Source organism: Stegostoma tigrinum, chromosome 26 (genome assembly GCF_030684315.1).
Source record: "Stegostoma tigrinum isolate sSteTig4 chromosome 26, sSteTig4.hap1, whole genome shotgun sequence".
In the NCBI taxonomy this organism is placed as follows: domain Eukaryota; kingdom Metazoa; phylum Chordata; class Chondrichthyes; order Orectolobiformes; family Stegostomatidae; genus Stegostoma; species Stegostoma tigrinum.
Genome location: NC_081379.1, coordinates 43501610 through 43522847, shown reverse-complemented (window position 1 = coordinate 43522847; position 21238 = coordinate 43501610). Strand labels below are relative to the sequence as shown.

At 41.2% G+C, this 21238-nt stretch overlaps 1 protein-coding gene across 2 annotated transcripts in view; it reads right to left on the bottom strand.

Moving 5' to 3' along the window:
- Window positions 1-1898: 1898 nt before the first annotated feature.
- The window catches only part of LOC125464036 (protein HIRA), a 93344-nt gene continuing 74004 nt past the window's right edge, over window positions 1899-21238 (bottom strand). For both annotated transcript variants that reach the window (XM_048556014.1, XM_059655138.1), the window contains 7 exons: window positions 17623-17784; window positions 15220-15278; window positions 9435-9540; window positions 6342-6464; window positions 5323-5486; window positions 5152-5240; window positions 1899-2780 (listed from right to left, as the gene is read on the bottom strand). In XM_048556014.1, coding sequence (XP_048411971.1) covers window positions 2664-2780; window positions 5152-5240; window positions 5323-5486; window positions 6342-6464; window positions 9435-9540; window positions 15220-15278; window positions 17623-17784 — 820 coding nt within the window. In that variant the 3' untranslated portion in view covers window positions 1899-2663. The remainder of the gene's footprint in view (window positions 2781-5151; window positions 5241-5322; window positions 5487-6341; window positions 6465-9434; window positions 9541-15219; window positions 15279-17622; window positions 17785-21238) is intronic.

Genomic DNA, 21238 nt, shown 5'->3' with positions numbered 1-21238 from the left:
TGAAAGAAGGTTCATCTTCGCTGCCTCCATGAGTCCCAAGCCAGCTAACCAATGACATCCTGCCATTCCAGGCCACCGCCCACTCTGGCTACTCCCCCCGTGATGTCACCTACCGCCCCTCCCCTGACCAGAAGATGAAGAAGGAGGATAAATAAAGCAAGAGAACAAAAACGGTAAGGAGAAAAAGCAGGAAGCAGGCCTGGAGCAGATGGGCCCAGGAGGCCGAACCTTGCTGGCACCACCAAGGAATATTAGGAGCTTATTCAACAAAAAAATGTTATCCAGTTAATTTCACATTGCAATAATAGACATTAGAGAGATCAAGTTATCAACTGCTAACTCTCCTAACTTTAATTCAAAAATCTCAGGAGGATTAGGCCTCTCATAAAAGGGTTTACCAGTCCATCCTATGTCCTTAATGGGCCTTATTTATAGGGCAACCCCCAGGAGACAGCCTGGGTCTACTGTTGCTCATGTCCGTTTCTTTGCTAGTGCTTTACCCATCGTGGGAGAAATGACGGTGAACTAAATATGCAAACCCACCAATCCACCCACCCAAGTATGGTCACGAGCAATACCCCATTGTCTCCAGTATTGCTCTTTCATAGTCTCCCTGATTAGACCCCAGCAGTACCAACAGAGAGCTATCCAGATAATTCAGCCTCATATACTGTGATGCTGCCCAGCTTAAAAATATTCCCGTACAAGATTGTACACAGCGCAGGTAACTCTGCAAACAGAAAGCAAATAACGCTCAAGTCCATTCTGGGTTGTTTTTCAATTTACTCCAGCAGTGTGAGCTCAGTGGGAAGTTAACAACGGTGTCAGAACAAGCACAAGACCAGCAGCGAACAGGGAGAGCTGAGTGAGAGCAGGGCAAGAAAAAGCAAAACAAGGCAGAGGTAGGAGCAAGAGCTGATTGTTACACAGGGGGCAGTGGTGAAGGAGTTTGACAATGTGTAAATCAATTCGAAGCAAATTGTATCAGGCAGTTGGATTAAAACAAAACTCAAGGTGTAACATGACAGGGAAACAAGTGATTATTTGGTAAATATTTCTCATTATCTCAAACTAGGAGCCAAAAAACTAAAATCAGAAATCATGGCAAGTAAATTAATAACGTAAGCAGTAGCACACAACACATCAAGAAACATTAATTAAAATTAAGCTTAAAAAAGGTACAACTAGATTGTAAGAAAAATCAAGTTTCTTTTAAGGCTGTAATGAGTAGATAAGACCTACTGCTGGTAGTTAGTGCATCACATTGGAAATCAAGATATTTCATGTGCCTTGGGGGCTCGTGTGTGTAGAGAATGTCTATTACTACTAAACTCTGAGCTTGAGGGGCAGCTGGAGCTTTGGGAAGGATGTGTTTCCTGGATCAAACATTCCAGGAAGTTGTCATACCACAAGGTGTTGAGAATTCAGGATAGCAGAAGGATGGTCGTCAACAAGAGGAAGGACAGAGGTGTTTGTGTTGCAGTAAATGGTCTGTAGTTCAGGGTTGAAACTTCGGAGTTATGCTTTTAAGAGTCAGGAAAGAGGGTGCTGTTGCTCCATTGCAATACTCAGATCACAGCTGCTGACGTTCAATTAGACGTTCAGGGTATTGAAAAGTCAAACGTGAAACCTTGAGGCTCTCGTGGTTTCAAGATGGGGCTGCAGGCTGCTCAACTGTAGACACAGCCTTGATCAACTTGACTTTCATACAAAATTCAGATAGTTTCACTGTGACTTCAGTGTTGCAGCATTTATCATCATATTAATCACTGTTCAGTTCAGCAAGAACAATCTGTATTCTTTGCCTACACCAGGGCTTGGTTAACACATAAGTAGACATACTTCTACATGGGTTGCCTCGTATGGAATGTTGTAATTCCAACAGGGGAAAACAGAGATACAATATTCTATCTTTATTTTATAAAAAAGAACAAAAAAATTGCCTGTATAAAGTTAAAAGGTACCAAAGGGCGGATTAGGTTTCTGTACAACTTTGCCATATTCATGGTCACTCATTAGAATTTCTTTTTCTCGCATTCACACTTTTAACAACGACTGACAGTAAACAAATGTGTAACTTAGTACATCAGGCAAACTGAAAACTACACGGTGAAAAGTCTGAACTCAGCAGCTCATCCTCTAACTGAGGAGACTTGAAGCCTGATGGCTTTCACATCTACGTTGCCCTTTCCTCTCTATGGAAAGGAACAACCAGTAAATTGCTGAGTGTCATACAGCATTTGACTTGGTAGCTTATTGTGGGCACAGGGTGCGAAGTCACTCTATCTGGTAAGTAAGGAGGCCAGTGTACAAGTTGGGTAGAGTCATCAATCTTGGTCACCTCCAACCAAACACTGGGTTGGAGCACTGGCCGCCCGGTCACCCATGTCCTGCAGTACCGCCGCAGATCAACTGTGTACACGTGCACTGCACGGTCTCTAGTTGCGAAGTGATGCATTCAGACCAGCAACGCCGTTTCCGCGATAACGTCGCGACCTGAGGTAGGCCAGCTTGGTGGAACTAAACGTAGGCGGCTCTCCCAGGTCGAACCCCAAATCCTCACAAGTCCATCTCTCCCAAACGGGGTCACCAGCTGACCACAGCAAATCTCCCCGAGAACTAGCACAGTCTGATCCTCAAAGAAAAAAAACTACGGGGTAATGCTACTTGTCTTTCAGAAGGTCCAGCTGGTCCTGGTACTCCGTGAAGAGTCTCTGGAATCGGAGATTCTGTCCAATCACAGGAAGCATTTCCTTTAGCAGCTCTCTTTTCCGCAGTCCCTGCATTTGGAACGAAAAGACCTTTCAGATAAATGCTCAGAAACTGCAACAGCTCTAATTCTTACATCACTGATTGGGAAGTCTAGCACTAAAGGATATGAGTTTGCATACCACAGAAATCAATCTCACACAGTTACAAGTACAGACTGTAGCACACAATCTCTTACCCACATGTATAAAACAAAAACTGCTAGAAAAACACAGAAACATCGAATGTAGGAGCAGGAACAGGGCATTTGACCCTTCAAGCCATCCATGCCACTCAATATGATCATGCCTGATCATCCAATACCCTGTTCCCACTTTCTCCCCATAACCTTTCATCCTTTAGCCCTAAGAACTATATTGAATTCCTTCTTGAAAACATTCAATGTTTTGGCCTCAATTGGCTTCTGCTAGTTGACTTCTTGTTGATGAAATTTCTCCTTATCTTAAAAGGCCTACCTCTTATCCTTAGACTGTTACCCTTGGTTTTGGGCATCGTGAACATCTTTCTTGCACCCTGACTAATCCTGTTAGAATCTCGTAGGTTTCTATGAGACTCCCTCCTCGTTATTCTAAACTCAATTGGATAGAGTCCCAACCAATCCAATCCCTCCTCATAGTCAGTCTCACAACCCGATGAATCAGGCCAGTAAACCATTGCTGCACTTTCTACATAGTCAGAGCATCTTTCCTCAGATAACGAGACAAAACTGCACATGTTACTCCACATGGTCTTACCTAAGCCCTTGACAGTATCAGCAAAATATTCCTGCTCCTGTACAAATCCTCTTGGTATAAAAGGCCATCATACCTTTGGCCCTCTTCACCAGCATGGTCACTTTCAATGACTGGTGTACAAAAATTACCAGATCTCATTGCACCACTCCCTTTCCCAATCAATCACCATTCGGTTGGCCTGCCTAGTTTTTGGTACCTGTCTAGGTTTTGCTACCAAAGTGGATAATCTCTCATTTATCCACAATATACTGCATCTGTCATGTACTTTTCCATTGACTTAATTTGTCCAAAGCACACTGAAGTGTCTTTGCAATCCTCACAGCATACACTCCCACCTCGTTTTGTGTCTCCTGCAAACTTGGAAGTATGACAGTTTCCTCATCTAAATCAATAACATCAAACCAGCTCAGCGAGCCAACCAACCTCAACAGCCACAACTCAAGTTACAATTCTACTCCAAAACCTTGGTCAATAATACATATATTGTGAATAGCTGGGAGCCAAACACTGAACCCTGTGCCTGTCATTTAGAAAAGGACCTCTTTACTTTTACTGAGGTAGTAGGAACTGACGATGCTGGAGAATCTGAGATAACACAGTGTGAAGCTGGATGAACACAGCAGGCCAAGCAGCATCAGGGGAACAGGAAAGCTTGACGTTTCGGGTCAGGACCCTCCTTAAGAAGGCAGGTGTTGCCAGACACAGTCACAGGGCAAACTGCAGCTTGCAATTCCCAACTCGTAATGTTAAGTGTTTCAGTCCTAGACCTGCCTCTTCCCTCTTATACAATGGCTACACAGTGTGGAGTCGGCAAATTTTGCTGAAATTAAAATAAATAGAACAAATTATTTAACACCTAATTTTTCATGCAAAAATGTTTCCTTATATTCCCTCGAAGGAAGATGAAGTTGAATGTGGGAAGAAAAGCAAGTGACATGCCCCAGTCATGCTAATATAATAAAATGTGAGGCTGGATGAACACAGCAGGCCAAGCAGCATCTCAGGAGCACAAAAGCTGACGTTTCGGGCCTAGACCCTTCATCAGAGAGACTGGGGCAGAACATGCCCCAGTCATGCCCCTGGTTAAAGTTGGACTGTTACATTCCCTCTTTTCTGCCTCCACACAAAACATATTGTCAGCTGAAGATATCTAGCCAGAACATGGTTAAACTAACACCTCTAACTCCTAAGTGGTAATTCAAGTTTGAGCCTTCACAGGGGGTTTTGAGCATGTGAATGCCACAGCTTTGTTCTCAGCGCCAACAATCTTTTCTCAAAGAGTAACCATCAGATGCAGGGACTCTCCGATTTCCTTCATTTCTGGCCAAAAGGTGGTAGAGCTGACTTGTCAACCCATAACACAAGCTGGCTGAGATCAGTTGCCTTCACATGGGAGTTTCCTGGTCTTGTTCCAAAGTATACTGTTCTGAATAGTTCAATTGCTTACTGAGCAAAACAAAATAAAACTGAAAATAACAAACTGCAGCATTTCTGAAATTACACAGATCTAAACAGAACCGTATTGCTTGAAAAGTACTGGCCACGTTCTGACTATGTATGTAGATAACTGCACTATACACCAGTGCTTTAATACTGCTATCACACAACAAAGATCTCTGCCTGATGTGTTAAATGATTTAGTGCTTACCAGGACAGTTGACTCCCACTGACTACTGGAAGAGCTATGAACAGGGCCCAACAAATCTTTACACAACTCCCTTAAGCGAGGCTCAAATCCTGCAATAAGACACAATTGTTAGCACAGTACTTGAGTAAAAATCAATCAATCTCAAGCAAAGGTCTTGAGAAGCAAGGCTACCTTCATTTACTAAATAGCGGGTGTAGATGAGAAGCCAGTGACGGTATTCCTGGCTAGATTTTAGCGTCATTGCAGCTGCAAGCTGATTTTCCAGATAAGCCAGTGTTGTCCCTCGCTGTAAAACATGAGGCATCGAGGAGAGTCTGGCAGCCTGGCGTCCAGCACTAGAAAATACACAGATTGACTTTACAGCTCAACAGCAATGAAATCACATCCTGGGCACAAAGTGGGCTGTAGACATTGTTGCTGTTATCCTTTCACATAAAAAAACTCACAGGGTCCAGAATTTTATTTTCCACAGGAGATGTTTACTGGTGGGATAATCTGTATAATTTCCTAGGTGGGCCTCCCATTGACCCCCAGCCTGCCCTGGCTGTTTTGTACTTCTATAGGGTACAGGTGAAGCCAGTAAATGGGCATATAATGGCTGTGGTCCCACCTGCCTCAAATTTAAAGCTGATGGAAGGAGATCAAGGGGGGCGTTTGCAAGTCAAGAAATCCGCTCAGGCCGCTTGTTGGAAAGTGAAGGTGCACATTTCTCAAAGGCAAACCTCCAGAATCTTCTTCCCATCCTTCAAGGTCTGCCTTCCATCCTTGGGGAAGAGGGGTAGCTATGTTCTGTTCAAGGAAGAACATCCACTGGTATTCCCACAATAATCAGCAAGAACAGGCCTTGATACATCATTTGACTTACAGTGAAAGAACACAAAGTCACAGCACCACCAATGGCTATTCCTCTGTATCACTTTGCAAACATACTGAGGTGGAAGGTCACTTCAGGAAGTTGATAGTAACTTTGCTGCTTTAGAAATTGTTTACACAAGTGCACAGCCATTTGGATCAAACTGGAATTCATGCAGAAGTTAATAGGGAATCAATATGACCACTTCTCCAGAAAATATTTTGGACCAATGTTTCTAATCAGCAACTTCGGAAAAATTAACAACTGAGTTCCAATAACATTATGCCAGTTGTCTCTTTAATGCAATGATGGACAGATCAGCAATGTTGGCACTTACTTGATCCCACAGCCTTGCACCGTAGCCAATGGACCTGAGCACAACATGGCCTCCTGAGAAGTTAAACAACTGCGATAATCGGCACACTGAACCAGTGAGTCCTGTTTATCCGAGATCAAATTCCTGAAAAATAAAACAATGCAAATGAAACAAGAGGCCTGAAGGTGAATAACACAAGTTGGACTATCTGTATCATGCCTGCTTTGGTGTCAGATCATTACAGATTCACAAAGGTTGTGAAACGTAACCTAGAAAAAAGGCCATTAGCTTGAGTCACACAAATAGATAAGGGATCTACTCTTCCATCTGTACACCATAGTGATACCTTTTTCCCCCAGAAGGAATAATGAACACTTACTCTGTCTTCTTGCTGACTCTTATTCCTGACTGTAGCTGAGTTGAGCTGAGTTGCATTTACACTTATCGAATGTGGCCAAACACTCAATGATACTCTGCACCTCATGCCAATTTAGCACAAAATGCCTAGAGTTCTGAGGAAGGGTCACCGGACCCAAAATGTTAACTAGAGTTTCATGATTATTATTGTAGCCAAAGCACTACACTCTGATTTAACTGGTCTTTCTGTTCACCCTTTTCACGTTTGGCCATGATCTGATCTAGCAACATTAACAATTCTCTTGGGGAGGAAAGCACACATGCACTGGAAGGATTTGCAAATTCAAAGTGGCAAACATTTTAAAGCAGCTACCAGGCGGTATTTACTGTTATCTGATTTAATACATTCATTCTATTCTGTATTTTAACAAGCTGTAACAAAACCTGGGAAAATTACACTCAAGTTTCCCACTGATGACACAGGTCACAGTAAGAAACCAATCCAATGCTACACTTTTCAATATTAACCATTTTCAGCTACCGGGAATAAAAACAATACTAAACATCAAGCATGTACCATACAGAAAAACTTTAACTCATTTGTATACACTACTTCGATACTGTTTAATAAAGGACGCTTTGGAAGCAGCTATGGTGTATATTTGTGTCTGTACGTTTCAACAGATACACTAGTCATTCCCCTGTGAGGATCCAATGTGTTACACAGAAAGGCCAGTCTGTTATCTCTACAAACAGAACCAGTTTGCTGGCCGCAAAATAGATTGTTTTTAGTAAGGGAAAATCCCAGACACTCAAGGCATTTAAATCTGATTCAAATAAATACTCCCATGTGCTATTTATGTTGTTTGACTGCTGTGTTTGGTCTATTTGCAAGTACAGTTTAGTTACACTTCCCCAGTTATTCAAATCAGATCAGTGGTTTCAGTCAAACGCTGACGTTTCGGGCCTAGACCTGAAACGTCAGCTTTTGTGCTCCTGAGATGCTGCTTGGCCTGCTGTGTTCATCCAGCCTCACATTTTATTATCTTGGATTCTCCAGCATCTGCAGTTCCCATTATCAGTGGTTTCAGTCAGCTATTTTGAGATCTGCTTAGATTCTTTCATTACAAAATTCAATTTAAAATTATTAATTGCATTTAAAAAATGCTTTTAAAAATCCCCCAAAAAGCAAATAAAACAAAAGAACAAAACGATGCTGGAAGTACTTAACAGCCCTCTTAAACAAAAACGACATGTTCTGACCATTCTGATACTACATGGGTAATTGGGCTGCCTTCTCATAGCAGTTACACATGGGCTGGTTAAAAACTGTATCACAAAGCTCTGACTCAAAACGATTGGGCTGTAAGCGGTTTGTTACCAAGGAGGGCATCTTCCTACTAACAAAATGGTCATGGGTACAATCACCAATCAACTTTCAAAGCGCCAATGGCTCTGAGAACAGCCGTGTTGCACTGATCTGCATTAAGACCTGAATCCAAATCAGTGATCAACAGGGAATTGGATAATTACTTGGAAAGGAAAAATATTTGCTGAGATATGCAGGCCTAATTGGGTAGATCCTTCAAAGAATGAATGCAGGCATCTCAAGCTAAAGAACCTCTTTCTATACTGCAGACTCTCAGATGGACGTCAGAAAGTGTAGCGATTCCAACACCATAACTAGGTTGCCACACTATAACTTGTCCCTATTCACTGAAGTATTAATACATTCACCATAGAACATCATAATTAGGGATTACTCTTTTAAGCAGAGATAAGGAGAGATGTTCTTTTTCAGAAGGTTGTGCAAGTTTGGAATTCTGCCTCAGAAACAGATTGAGGATTATTATTATTAAGGAAGGAGTAGATTGTCTTAGATTCCCTGGCTTCCCAAGAATCTACCAGGGGTAAATGGGAATATGAAATTCAAAATACAAACAGATCAGCCATGATCTTCGAGGGTCTCCCTGTTATAGTTATATTGTTTTTAAACTTGAAAGAGTTCAGAAAAGATTTACCAAGACATTGCTGGGATTGGAGAGTTTGAGCTATAGAGAGAGGCTAAATAGGCTGAACTTTTTTTCTGGCAGTGTCAGAGGCTGAGGGGTCACATTATAAACGTTTATAAAACGATGAGGGGTATAGATTAGGGTGAATAGCCAAGGTCTTTTTCCCAGGGTAAGGAAGTCTGGAATTTGAGGGCACAGGTTTAAAGTGAGAGGGACAAGATTTAAAAGGGACTTGAGGGGCAACTTTTTCACGCAGAAGACAGTGCATGTACGGAACATGAAGGTGCCAGAGGAAGTGGCAGAGGCTGGTACAATTACATCATTTCAAAGACATCTAGATGGGTACATGAATAGGAAGGGTTAGGTTGAGGATATCTGGTCAGCATGGATATATTGAACCAAACGGGCCATTTCCATGTTGTATAAATCTATGATTCTGTGACCCACTCCTGCCCCAAATCCATATATTTGTACGTTATAGTGAGTGCTCAGCATGCACAGTGCACTGTTTCTGTGTAGAAGACGAATGATGAGATCCAGATTACTAATAATGACTGGACTCTGCTGTACATTTATTGACTGTCTATCGAAATGTCTCTTATAATACCCACATCTCCCACCCATGCAGAATCCTCCCCGCTTGAACCAGAAGCAATATTTGTCTGTCAAATTAAAAGAAAATGCAAAGTTTGATCACCAGAACATCAAGATTCACTTTTAAACCAATCAAATCATTACTCCTTACCACGTGCATAGGGAAGTGTTGAAGCAGTACGACTTGCCATTGGACAGAGTGACCACGGGGACACCATGGTGTGTAAGCAGCGATTGTGTTATAGTGGTATCGTTATCTGCAGACAAAAGGTCAGAAAATATCAAAGCTCAGCCACAATCTTCACAAAATATAGATGCCAAAAATCAAGGAACAATACCAGTGGAGTTTGCTCAACATACAAGATGATTATACCGTACAGTAAACTGAGTCACATCCTCGAATATGTGGTCAGGGGTCACAGTGCAGTCAGTAATACTTAAAGTCCTGATGGACAGCATCTTATGTTAAGGATTACTGTATATTCTACAATACAGCACTTTTAGTGCTGGCCTGAGAGTATAGTAAATTTTGTAACACTCTTGTCTGCGTTTATTGTGCATTCTGTGGTATAGCAGTCTTCCTTACCAAATCCAATGTATTTTATAATACACCACTCTGTCTCACGAATTCCACAATTTAGGAGTAGAACATCATGAATGTGACACCTTCACGTAGATTCCAGATTATTCCTTGCATACTTAACCAAAGCTCCCGATTGCACGTAACAATTCAAATTTACACATTGGCTCACGTTGGTTCTCCACCACAGCATATGAGCTACAATATGCTTCTTACTTTAATAGCCAGTGCTGACTTTGGCAGCGATTCCCATTCCAGTCGAGAAAATGATGAATCACTGAAACCAAGATAACAAAGTTTGGAGCTGGATGAACACAGCAGGCCAAGCAGCATCTCAGGAGCACAAAAGCTGACGTTTCGGGCCTAGACCCTTCATCAGACAGCTCTCTGATGAAGGGTCTAGGCCCGAAACGTCAGCTTTTGTGCTCCTGAGATGCTGCTTGGCCTGCTGTGTTCATCCAGCTCCACACTTTGTTATCTTGGATTCTCCAGCATCTGCAGTTTCCATTATCACCAATCACTGAAACCAGTTTTGTTTCATGGAGAAGTCTGTGGCAGCAAAATCTAAGTTGCAAGTGAAACTGTAATCGGCAATGCACTGTGACATTGAAGCAGTCCTAGGCATTACCAAATTTTGCAACATAAGATTGAATACTCATCCCATTTTGACTATGAGAGTTCTTTGAAGGCACTAAGCCATCTTTCCACAGACTATATATGGGTATAATGACACCACTAGATGGAACATTGCAGTCCATAAGTGCAGAGAGAGAGAGAGAGAGAGAGAGAGAGAGCGCTGTGCTTGAGTGAATGAGACAGAAACAGCAGTGTGATTGCAGTAAAATACATTCCAACCAGAAACAAATAGACAGATCACAACAATTTTGTACACTAAATTCTAAATTAGCAACATTCTGGAAAACCCAGTGATAGACTGTAAATGTCTTTGCAGATTGGCACTTCTACTGACTGTTAAATGGTCTGGTCTCTGTACAGGTGCAGTGCAATGTTGACTGACAATTAAGTCTTTTCATTGAAACTAGACTCTGCTGCTCAAAAATTTACAGATTGATTATAATCATTACTGTTCTTTCCAGATCTTACAACTAGTTCAAAATTTAACATTATTTTGGCCTTATGTCATAGGTGCAACTGCATATGTGCACATGGATCACGGTAACTCGCTTTGCACTAGGAACAGAGATTGTTTCATTTCATCTCATTACTTTGTTTCTCAGTATATTTTCCAATTCTCTTTTGAATATTAATACGAACCTACTTCAACCACACTATCAAGCACAGCATTCCAGATGCTGTTAATTGCAGTGCTAAAATAAATGCATCTCCTCCCTAATTCTGTCAGCAATTACCTTATATTTGATATTCACTGCCAACTACAGATTGCTCTGCCTGCAACTTATTTTTATCTGTCAAAGTTCTCCAGCCAGCAATGGAGAACAAATTTTTAGAAATTTGTTTTTTTAACAACTGCCAATCATCAGAGGCAACTGGCAGTTTTCTCATTTGATGATTTAAAGGAGATTAGTCCTTCACATACAGTCCGGTTGACGGTCTCCCATTCCTTGATCCAATGTCGGCTGGTGGATCTTGCTCAGGAAATTTGCTCCACATGGTGAATTAAGATGGAAGGTCGGGAAAATGGAAGACGTGCATTTTGTCTAGCTTCTTCAAGACCTCAGGATGTCTGAAAGCACGTCATAGTCAATTAAATACTTTAAATGCAATTGTTACTGTAATGTGGCAAAGCCAGTTTGCGAGTTGCACAAACAACAAAGTAATCATCAGAAATTGATCATTATCACTGATAAGCTCTCTGCTCTTCTTTGATGTGATGTGTTTGGATCTTTTATATCCGTCTAAGGTGGCACAGGAGGGCCCTGGTTTAATACCCAAAAGCCAGCACCTCTGACATGCAACGTTAGCCTAGATTTTTGTGCTCAAGTCATGTAGAGCAAGTGAAACACAACAAACTCCTGACTCAGAGCTGGGACCAATTGAGCCATGGCTGACAAAGGAGAACACAGAGTGAGTGACTGTAGTTTCTCTAATCTTGTCATGTAATTTGGCAGGGACATATTGAGTCATAGTTACCCAAAGGAGGATTGGGATTTTGACTGAAAATGCCAAATACATCATTCATCACTTGCAAAAGAAAATCTTTTCAGAACTAATATCTTACACCTTGTAATATCTTGCACCTTATAATATTTTCCATAACACATTTTGTCCCAAGGTACTAATGCAACAAAACACAGACAACCGAATTCATGAATCCCTGGACTTATTCCCAATCATCAAGGACTGGGAAACTTGGGAACTCACCAACTGGTTCACCCACAGTGAAAATGGGCCTGGCTAAACAGGTTCAGGACAATTCAGGGACTCAGTTTCAAACTGTGCATGCATTACTGAAGACATGGAAACAATGCTGCAAGACTACTCTTCAAGACTACTGCAAATATTAAAAGCTGTCAGGCCAGGTGATCAAAGGTCCTCAGATGTACTCCTGTTAACTGCATAAGGAACCCCAATGACTTGGTGAGAATGTTTGTGCGGAGCTGCTCTCCTCCTGTGAAAATTTAAGTCTTGTATTTCATTGTACAGAGTTACTAACTGCTCCAAACATTAGCACTTTGCTTGGTAAGATGTGTAGGTGCTGTTGTTATGTAGGAAACAGGGGACTCAGCTTGTATACAGAAAGGTCCCTCAGATACAGCAATTAGGTATTCACCAGCTAATTTGTTTTAGCGCTGCTGATTCAGATATAAATCTTGGTCAGGATTTGGTGGAAACCTGCTACTTTGCCAGATTTGTTTTAATTTGGAGTGTTTCTGCTCTTCTTAATCTGGAGTTGGGTTGTTAGGATGCCCCAGTTAGATCTGCATGCAAAAATGCCAGGCTAGAAAACTTTGGGAACATGAAGTTAAATGGACTGATGGAGAACCAGAAGGCCTAGGCTGAAAACCTGAATGTAAACGCCAGCAATTCACATGCCTGCTAGTCACCTGTGACATGGTGGATAGTACTGGTGGGTGGGTTGCTGGGGAAAAGGAAACGAGGTGGTGAACTGGAGGAGAGTGTAAAAAGCAGTGTTTGCTTTGCTCAAGTTCAATTTGATTGCTCAGAAACAGATGCACAGGAAATGCACAGGAAAATACAAAAAAGAACCGAGACTGCAATGGCAGAAAAAGGCACAATTGTTCTATTTTAACCCAACAAAACAGCCTGTCGGGGGTCATTACAAACCAGGTGTAATTAACAAATAGCCCAGTGAACACTCGCCAGTCCTAAGTTCACATGTATGACACTATCTATGGTTAAGGACAAAGAACTAAAGGGACGACCCTCGTCTAATCCATTCCATAGAAAGAGAATCAATTGAGATATTTATGGGGGCAAAGATGCCTACTATTGCCAATATAGAAATTTCTGTCTTTTAGTCAGCATGAAGACTCCCTTCTCACTAAGTTGAAAAATAAGCCAGAGACAAAAGCCCTCAGGAAAGGTGGCTGATGAAAAGAAATTGCGAATGCTAACTTTTACACTGTATGAATAATGAAAGACGTTTTATTCCTGAACTGTTTCAGATCCCATACTTTCCCATTCACTTTCACCTCTATACGCTGTCCGCGTTTAACCTACCACGGCAATTTTTTTTGCCATTAATCATTAAAGAGTACACTTCTCAACAAGTGATTACTTCAATAATCTTACCCATTAACTCTAACTTGACCTAAATTCCGGTACATAAGATATATTTTGAAGAATCATTAAACTCAAAACCTTAACCCTGTTTCTCTCTCTGCAGATGCAGGCAGACCTGTTGAGTTTCTCCAGTATCGTCTGTTTTTACTTCAGATTTCCAGCATTTGCAATACTTTGCTTTTATTTGACCTTTCCAAGTTGAGTCCCACTTGCCCATCATTGCAGTGCCAACCAAGCTCCTCTAACTCCCCACACATTAAGTTTAAAATCCTAGTCTTGGTCTTGAAGTTTTTTCCTATGGTCTTATCTAGTCTCCAGCTCAGAAACCACTTTAGTCACATTTTCCATATCAAATGTGCTTCCGATGCACATCACTTTTTTGCTGTATTGTCTTTAGCTGCATATTTTCTAAAGTTCCCTCCATAAGCCTCTCAGCATCATCTTTTTTGTCCATTAAAACCCATCCTTCAACCAAGATTTTGGTCACTCCTAATTGGTCTCCTTTCTGGCTCAGTGTCCATGTCCTTTACTGTGAAGGACTATAGGAAAGGCTTTATGTTAAAGGCACTTGATGAATATACATTATAATATCTGTTGTTCATGACTATTCATGGAAACTGCCATCCAACTGTAAAAGAAAAAAAGTACAGAAATGAGTCCCATCAGTATATCATGTAAGATAACAAGATGTAGAGCTGGATGAACACAGCAGGCCAAGCAGCATCAGAGGAGCAGGAAGGCTGATGTTTTGGGCCTAGACCCTTCTTCAGAAATGGCTGAAGAAATTTTTTGAAGAAGGGTCTGGGCCTGAAACATCAGCTTTCCTGCTCCTCTGATGCTGCTTGACCTGCTGTGTTCATCCAGCTCTACACTTTGTTATCTCAGATTCTCCAGCATCTGCAGTTCCTTCTATCTCTGAAACCAGTATATCATGTAACATCCTTCTATTTTACATGACGTAGAGAAATGGAAAAGAAATTCGAGTTTCTAAAACAAAAAAGGGGAACAGCAGCTGTGGTTAAGAAAACAGAGGAGTGGGACTGATGGATTGAGTAGTTGACCCCTGTGTCATCGTAAAGCTGCAACTTTACAATATTAGCTGGAAAGGCTTTATAAATACAGGGCACCAACATACTGCCCAGGAGGCTGAGCTAGAGGTTAGATCCCTTTTCCTGAACTCTGCCCCACAGTGGATATGTATTGCAGCCAACCAGCAAGTTTCTGAGTCCACAAATCCGAATTCAGCACAATGCTCAAGCAAACCAGGTTTCAGGTTGAAACAGAATACTGAAACAGGCCAATCTGACTGTGAGAATATATGCCACATTTGATCGAATACAAGAGAAAGGTTTCAGAATATTAAGTCATTGAAGGGAAACAGAAGATGGTTGAGGAAGAAAAATGGGAGGAGTTTCTACTTAAAGCTCCATCACTTACGTCATTCATAAAACAAAGACCTGCAGATGCTGGGAAACTGAATTAAAACAAAAATGCTGTAGAAACTCAGTAGGTCTAAAAGAAATAGAGTTAACGCTTTAAGTCCAGTAACTGTCTCTCAGAAGAAGTGTCATATCTGCTTTTATAGTAAGGAATACGAAGTATGAATAAATAGAAATCAAAGCTGAAGTACCTGATAATATAGTGATTAGAGACTCGTCTTTCACCAAAACAGTCTGCTTCTTTGCATCCCTGGAAAAACAATAAAACAAAATTCAATTGAAGATTCTGAAACAGTCCCAATAGATTAAAGGTGACAAATTAATCCCTTTATTTAAAAAAGGAGAGGAAAAAAAAATCAGCATTTACAGACTACCTAGCCTAGCTTGCACAGTAGGAAAGATGCTGGAGTCTATTACAAAATTGTAATAGCAACACTTAGAAAATAGAGCTGAAATTATACAAAGCCAACATGCAATTGTGTAAAAGAAAGCATGTTTGACAATAGAGTTTTCTGAGAACATAACAAGCAGAATAGATGAGGGAAGTTGTTATGAACTACCATTTAAAAAGTTATTATGCAAAATCAAAGCATATGGAATTGTTGGTAGTATGAGAGCATGGATTGAGAATTGGTTGACAGACAAGAAACGGAGAGTCAGAATAAATGGGTCATCTTCAGAGTGGAAGGCAATGTCGAGTCAGGTACCAAAGGAATTAGTGCTTGGGCCCTCACAATCATAATATGTAATCAATAATTTGGATGAGGGGTTCAAATGTAATATTTCAATGTTTGTTGATAACACAAAACTTGGGTGGGATTGTAAATGGTGAGGAGGGTGTAAAGAGGCTTCAGACAAGTTGACTGCATAGGAAAATGCTTGGAAAATGCTGTATAATGAGGATAATGTGAAATTATCCACCTCAGTGAAAAAAAAACAGCAAGGCAAAGTATTAGTTAAATGGTAACAGATTGGTAAACGCAGATGTCCAAAGGCATCTGACCGTCATTGTATACTGGTCAGTGAAAACTAATATGCAGGTACAGCAAAAGATTAGGAAGGTAAATGGCCTACATTGCACGAGGATTTGCATATAGAAGCATGGAAGGCTTACTGCAGCTCTACAGGGCCTTGGTGAGAGTAGTGTGTTCAGTTTTGGTCTCCTTACCTAAGAGAAGATATACTTGGCAAAGAGAGAATGCAGCAAAGATTAATCCAACTGATTCCTGGGTTGGCAGGTTTGCCATAGGAGGAGAGTTTAAGTTAATGGGGCCTGTATTCACCTGGATTTTGAAAAATGAGACGGTGTCTCATAGAAATATGTAAACTTTTGTCAGGGCTAGATGGACTGAATGAACGATGATGATTCTTGTGGTCAGGGGGCCCAAAATAAAGGCTCACAGTCTCAGGATACACCTTAACTCTATCACAGGTCATTTCAGATTGAGATGAGGACCAATTTCTTCACTCAGAAGATGGTGAACTTGTGGAATTCTCTATCACAGAAAACTATGGGTGCTAAGTCACTGAATATATTTATGAAAGGAACTGATAGATTTCTGTAGGCTAAAGGTGTCAAGGGATATATGGAGAGAGCAGGTATATGGTGTTAGGATAGAGGATCAGCCATAATCATGTTGAATGCTACAACGGGCTCCATGGACCAAATGCCCTAACCTACTTTCAATGTTTCTATCTTTTGTGTTGAAAATTGTGGCCTGTGTAACATCAGCAAGGTGCAGCCCCAGTGGGCACCAATAACTCTAGTTACTGAGCTTCAGGGCAACACCAGATATGAGATGTTCCTTCATCAGTGCAATAAGCTTAGAAAGCCATATTAGCTTAAATGCGATCAGAAGCTCACCTCTGTGCCGCTAAACTTCCATGTATCTAGATTGTTTAGAACAATAAATTCAACGCATACAGGTTTTAATCTCAAATGATTATGTTAGTTAGTTTCATGTTGAATGTCAGTTTTCATCATCATGAGACACAGTTATGTGCCAAACGGAAGAATGAGCACCAAATGCAGCATGAGTCTGGATTGTCCAGAAGATCCTAGCTTCTAAATCACATTAAATTGCTAATCTTAGCCAGAACAAGGCTATTGCTGGCCTCAACTGGAGTAACTAATTTTCTTTTTACAATCCCCTGCCCAGTAGATTACTCCATACATTTATCATATTTTGCATATTAAGAGACCTGTGGTGGCAGAATCATTTTTAGTTTCATCACAGTTCGAATTCTTGCCCATTTAATTTTAATGGGAAATCCACATATCTCAACAATATTTTTCATTTAAATATTGCCATTAGAAATTGAGGTGCTTTTTAAACCTTTCCTGAGAATTTATCTCAATTACATCGTATTCATTGTATCATCATCAATGTTTGCCTACCCCAAGAAGGGGGCGGGGGGGGGGAAAGAGAGAGAGAGAGAGAGAGAGAGAGAAAAAGAGAGAAAGAGAAGGAAAGAAACAGAAACACACACACATGCAAAGGTCAGTTGGTTGTTTCTGCACAACATTCATCCTCACGCTCCTATTCTGTGAGCAATTTGGATGGGCATTTTGGGTGCTACTTTTAAGCACTTACCAGACAGAAAGTGTAGCAGTAGCCAACAGAGCCATCACAAAGTGGCTCGCACAATGCAGTGTAGAGATGGGCGACTGTAGAAGGATGGCAGGGAGCAGCCGTCGCCCACTTGCTGAAAACACAGAGACTGTCCGCTCCTCACATGCTACACTTACAAGGTCACTACAAAGGAATAAAATGGATCAGAATGAGTTTTACTGAAACTCTGCATTAATTAGGCTTAATAGCATCAGAATTGGAGCAGGAGTTGGGGGTAATAGAGAAACCACACCTCATCAACAGGGGGTTGTGGAGAAATCCTACTGATGGGGAGAAACCACAGCCTGATAGCAAAAGGGTGGATTTTGTTTAAGATAGGAATTTCTCCATCCTTCAGAATTTCCAAGACGACAATAATCCAAGATAACAAAGTGTGAAGCTGGATGAACACAGCAGGCCAAGCAGCATCTCAGGGGCACAAAAGCTGACATGATGTGCTCCTGAGATGCTGCTTGGCCTGCTGAGTTCATCCAGCTTCACGCTTTGTTATCTTGGGTTCTCCAGCATCTGCAGTTCACATTACCTCTGACCACAATAATCCATATCAGCATCACAATGTGTTGGTAATATTGCCTGGATGGGAGCTGGGTGGTTGAATCAAAGCACTCTATCTCAGGGCTACAGCCTCAAGTCAACTTTGGGACAAAAAAAATTTAAAGATCTCTACCCAACTCCAAAGTTTCCCAGAATTCAACAACAATTTCAAATCTGGGAGAGAAAGCAATAGCTGGTGTGTGGGCTGCTGCAAAAAAGGACACAGTGCTCAGTTTTGAAACTGATCTACAGGCATTGTGGAGAATAGGGAATGCCCCCGAATTTGAATAGGAAAGGTCAGGTGCAGAGTAAATCATTCCCTCTTTTGTCCCATAAACATCCCCCATGCCTGGATAATAAAATGTGAGGCTGGATGAACACAGCAGGCCCAGCAGCATCTCAGGAGCACAAAAGCTGACGTTTCGGGCCTAGACCCTTCATCAGAGAGCTGGATCAGTTTCAGAATTCAGCTTTCTTTGCTGACACAGGGTTGCAAAAGTGGACCAGCTTCACCTCACTTTCATAAGCAAAGGAAACAAAAAAATCAATTTTTCATAGTACAGTTTATAACTAATATGCCAAACCAAAAATAGAAGATAAAGTAGAGCTGATTAGCAATGAAAACAGGAATCATCCTGTACAAACAGAGGGCACGACTGACGGATTAATTAATTACTTTATATCTGCCTTCTTCAAAGAAGATAATGAAGTTAATTTCACAGTAGGAGGCAAATATTGAAAAGAATCAAAATGGATAGAAAGGCAGTCCTAAAAATATAGGCATCATTAGAGCTTAACAAAGCATATTCTAATTAGGCTGCCTCTTATGTCACTGAAGGAAACTCACGTAAGATAACAGAAGCAGGGCCAAAACTGATCACAGTCTTTCAACCCTCCTTGGTTAAAGGAGTGGCGTCAGAGGATAAGGCTTGGGGGGGGTTGGTGGTGTGCAAACAGCAAGGGGATTGCAAATTTTACACACTGCTCAATAGAGACTGGAGAGGGACAAACCTGGCAATTGCAGGTCAGTCTAACATCAGCATTAGGGAAATTGTCCAAGGCAACATCAATTCTCTCTTTGAGAAGCAGCCATTCAAAAGGGTAAGCCAGCATAGATTTGATAAAGGCAAACCGTATCTGATTAAGTGACTTCAAATCAAGGTGAGGTTAGGTCTCTGAATAGAGGAGCCACCTGCACCCAACAATGTTGACATCAGTATGCCAGTTTGTTTGTTACCAAAAAACACACTTAGGGACTGGCATTTTCACTAGCTCCAACAGTCTGTAAAATGTAGATGAATTGTAGGTCACATCATATTCGACTAATGCCAGGACTTGAATTTTGTTGATTTTTGTGGCTTTCTATTGAAAGGTCTTTGATATCATTACAAGTGCATTATCGAACACAGGGAAATATTCAAGAAACTCAGCAAGTCTGAGTGCATCTGTGGAGAGAGAAACAGAGTTAACATTTCAAGCCTGGTATGCCTTCTTCAGAATGAAAAACTTGCTTCTGTCTCCACACAGGCTGCCAGACCTGTTGATTTTCTCTTGTATTCCCTGCATTTGTTTCACCTTTCTAGCATTCGCAGTGTTGCATTTTAATTAAAGTATTATCTATGGCTCAAAACCTATTGTACAGATATGCTCCAGAAGTGACATTCACAGCAGCATTCTATTTTCCCTCTTGTAAATTTAATTGAATTCACTTGCGGGATGGGGGAGTTGCTCGGCAAAACCAGCATTCATTGCCTGTCCTTATTTGCCCTTGAGAAGGTGGTGATGAGCTGCCTTCTTAGGCCACTATAGTCCATGTGCTGTGGGTACAGCCACAATGCCATTTAGTAGAGAATTCCAGGATTTTGACCCAGCAACAGTGAAGGAACAGCGATATACTTTGAAGTCACAATTGTAAGTGACTTGGAGGGGAATTTTTAGGAAGTGGTGTATCAGCGACCCTTGTGCTTCTAGATAAAAGTGGCCATGGATTCAGAAGATGCTGATGAATTTGCGCAGTGCATCTTGTAGGTAGTACACACTGCTGCTACTGCTGACTGCTGGTGGTGGAAGGAGTGGATGTTTGTGGATGTGATGCCAATCAAGAGGGTTGCTTTGTCCCAGACGGAGTCAAGTTTGAGTGGTGTTGGAGCTGTACTTGTCACACTCCTGACACATCTTGTAGGTGGTAGACAGGATGAGAGTCAGGTGGTGAGTTACTTCTTTAACCTGCTCTTGTAGCCACTGTATTTGGGCGAGTCAAGTGTTTTTGCTTCATTTGATTTGCACAGGTGAGTGTGCTATGCCTGTTTATATCTATCGTTCAGGCCTGAGTTCTAGAAAATAACTGTTATATTTCTTTGGTCATAACGCAAAGCATCACAGGTGAAAGAAGAGAAAGCAATCTGTAGGAAGACGCAATCTTGAAGATAATACAACAGTCGTATTTATGAACTATCCTAGAAATGGTCAATTTGAAACATGCACTTAACCCGTAGATTTAAACACATTTTAATGGATCGCTGCAGGCTGACCATAAGGTTTTCTGGAACATTCCACCTATTGAATAAAGTTCTCTTAAATTATTCTGGACCCCTAAGAAACTTCCCACAGTAAATCAGGTTTTCTCTTTGAAATTCAATCTTGTGAGCTTCATGGCCAGTATGTAGTTAGATATAAGTTTGACCATTTATCACAGAATCATAAAACAGAGAACATGTCCATTCAGCCCCAGTGTGAAATTGTCTGGTAAAGGAGTCAAAGTAGAGGCTCTAATTTTAAATGGTTTTTGTTCTAAATCAAAACAGCTACATTTTTCTTCCTTGAATGAACTTTTGCCACCTTGCCTTGCAAGTGCCAATAAATAATTTCTCGACTTGAGTTGCAGTGGCTAAGCTGTGAAGTTCAACCCGTCCACTCTTTGGCTCCTGATGTGACACTCAGCTCTATTTAAATAAAGCGTCTCAAATTGAAACCCGTGCTTCATATAGCAGGGGGTAAGTGAGAAAGGAACCCATGCGTCTAAATACAAAATAACTGTTCCAAC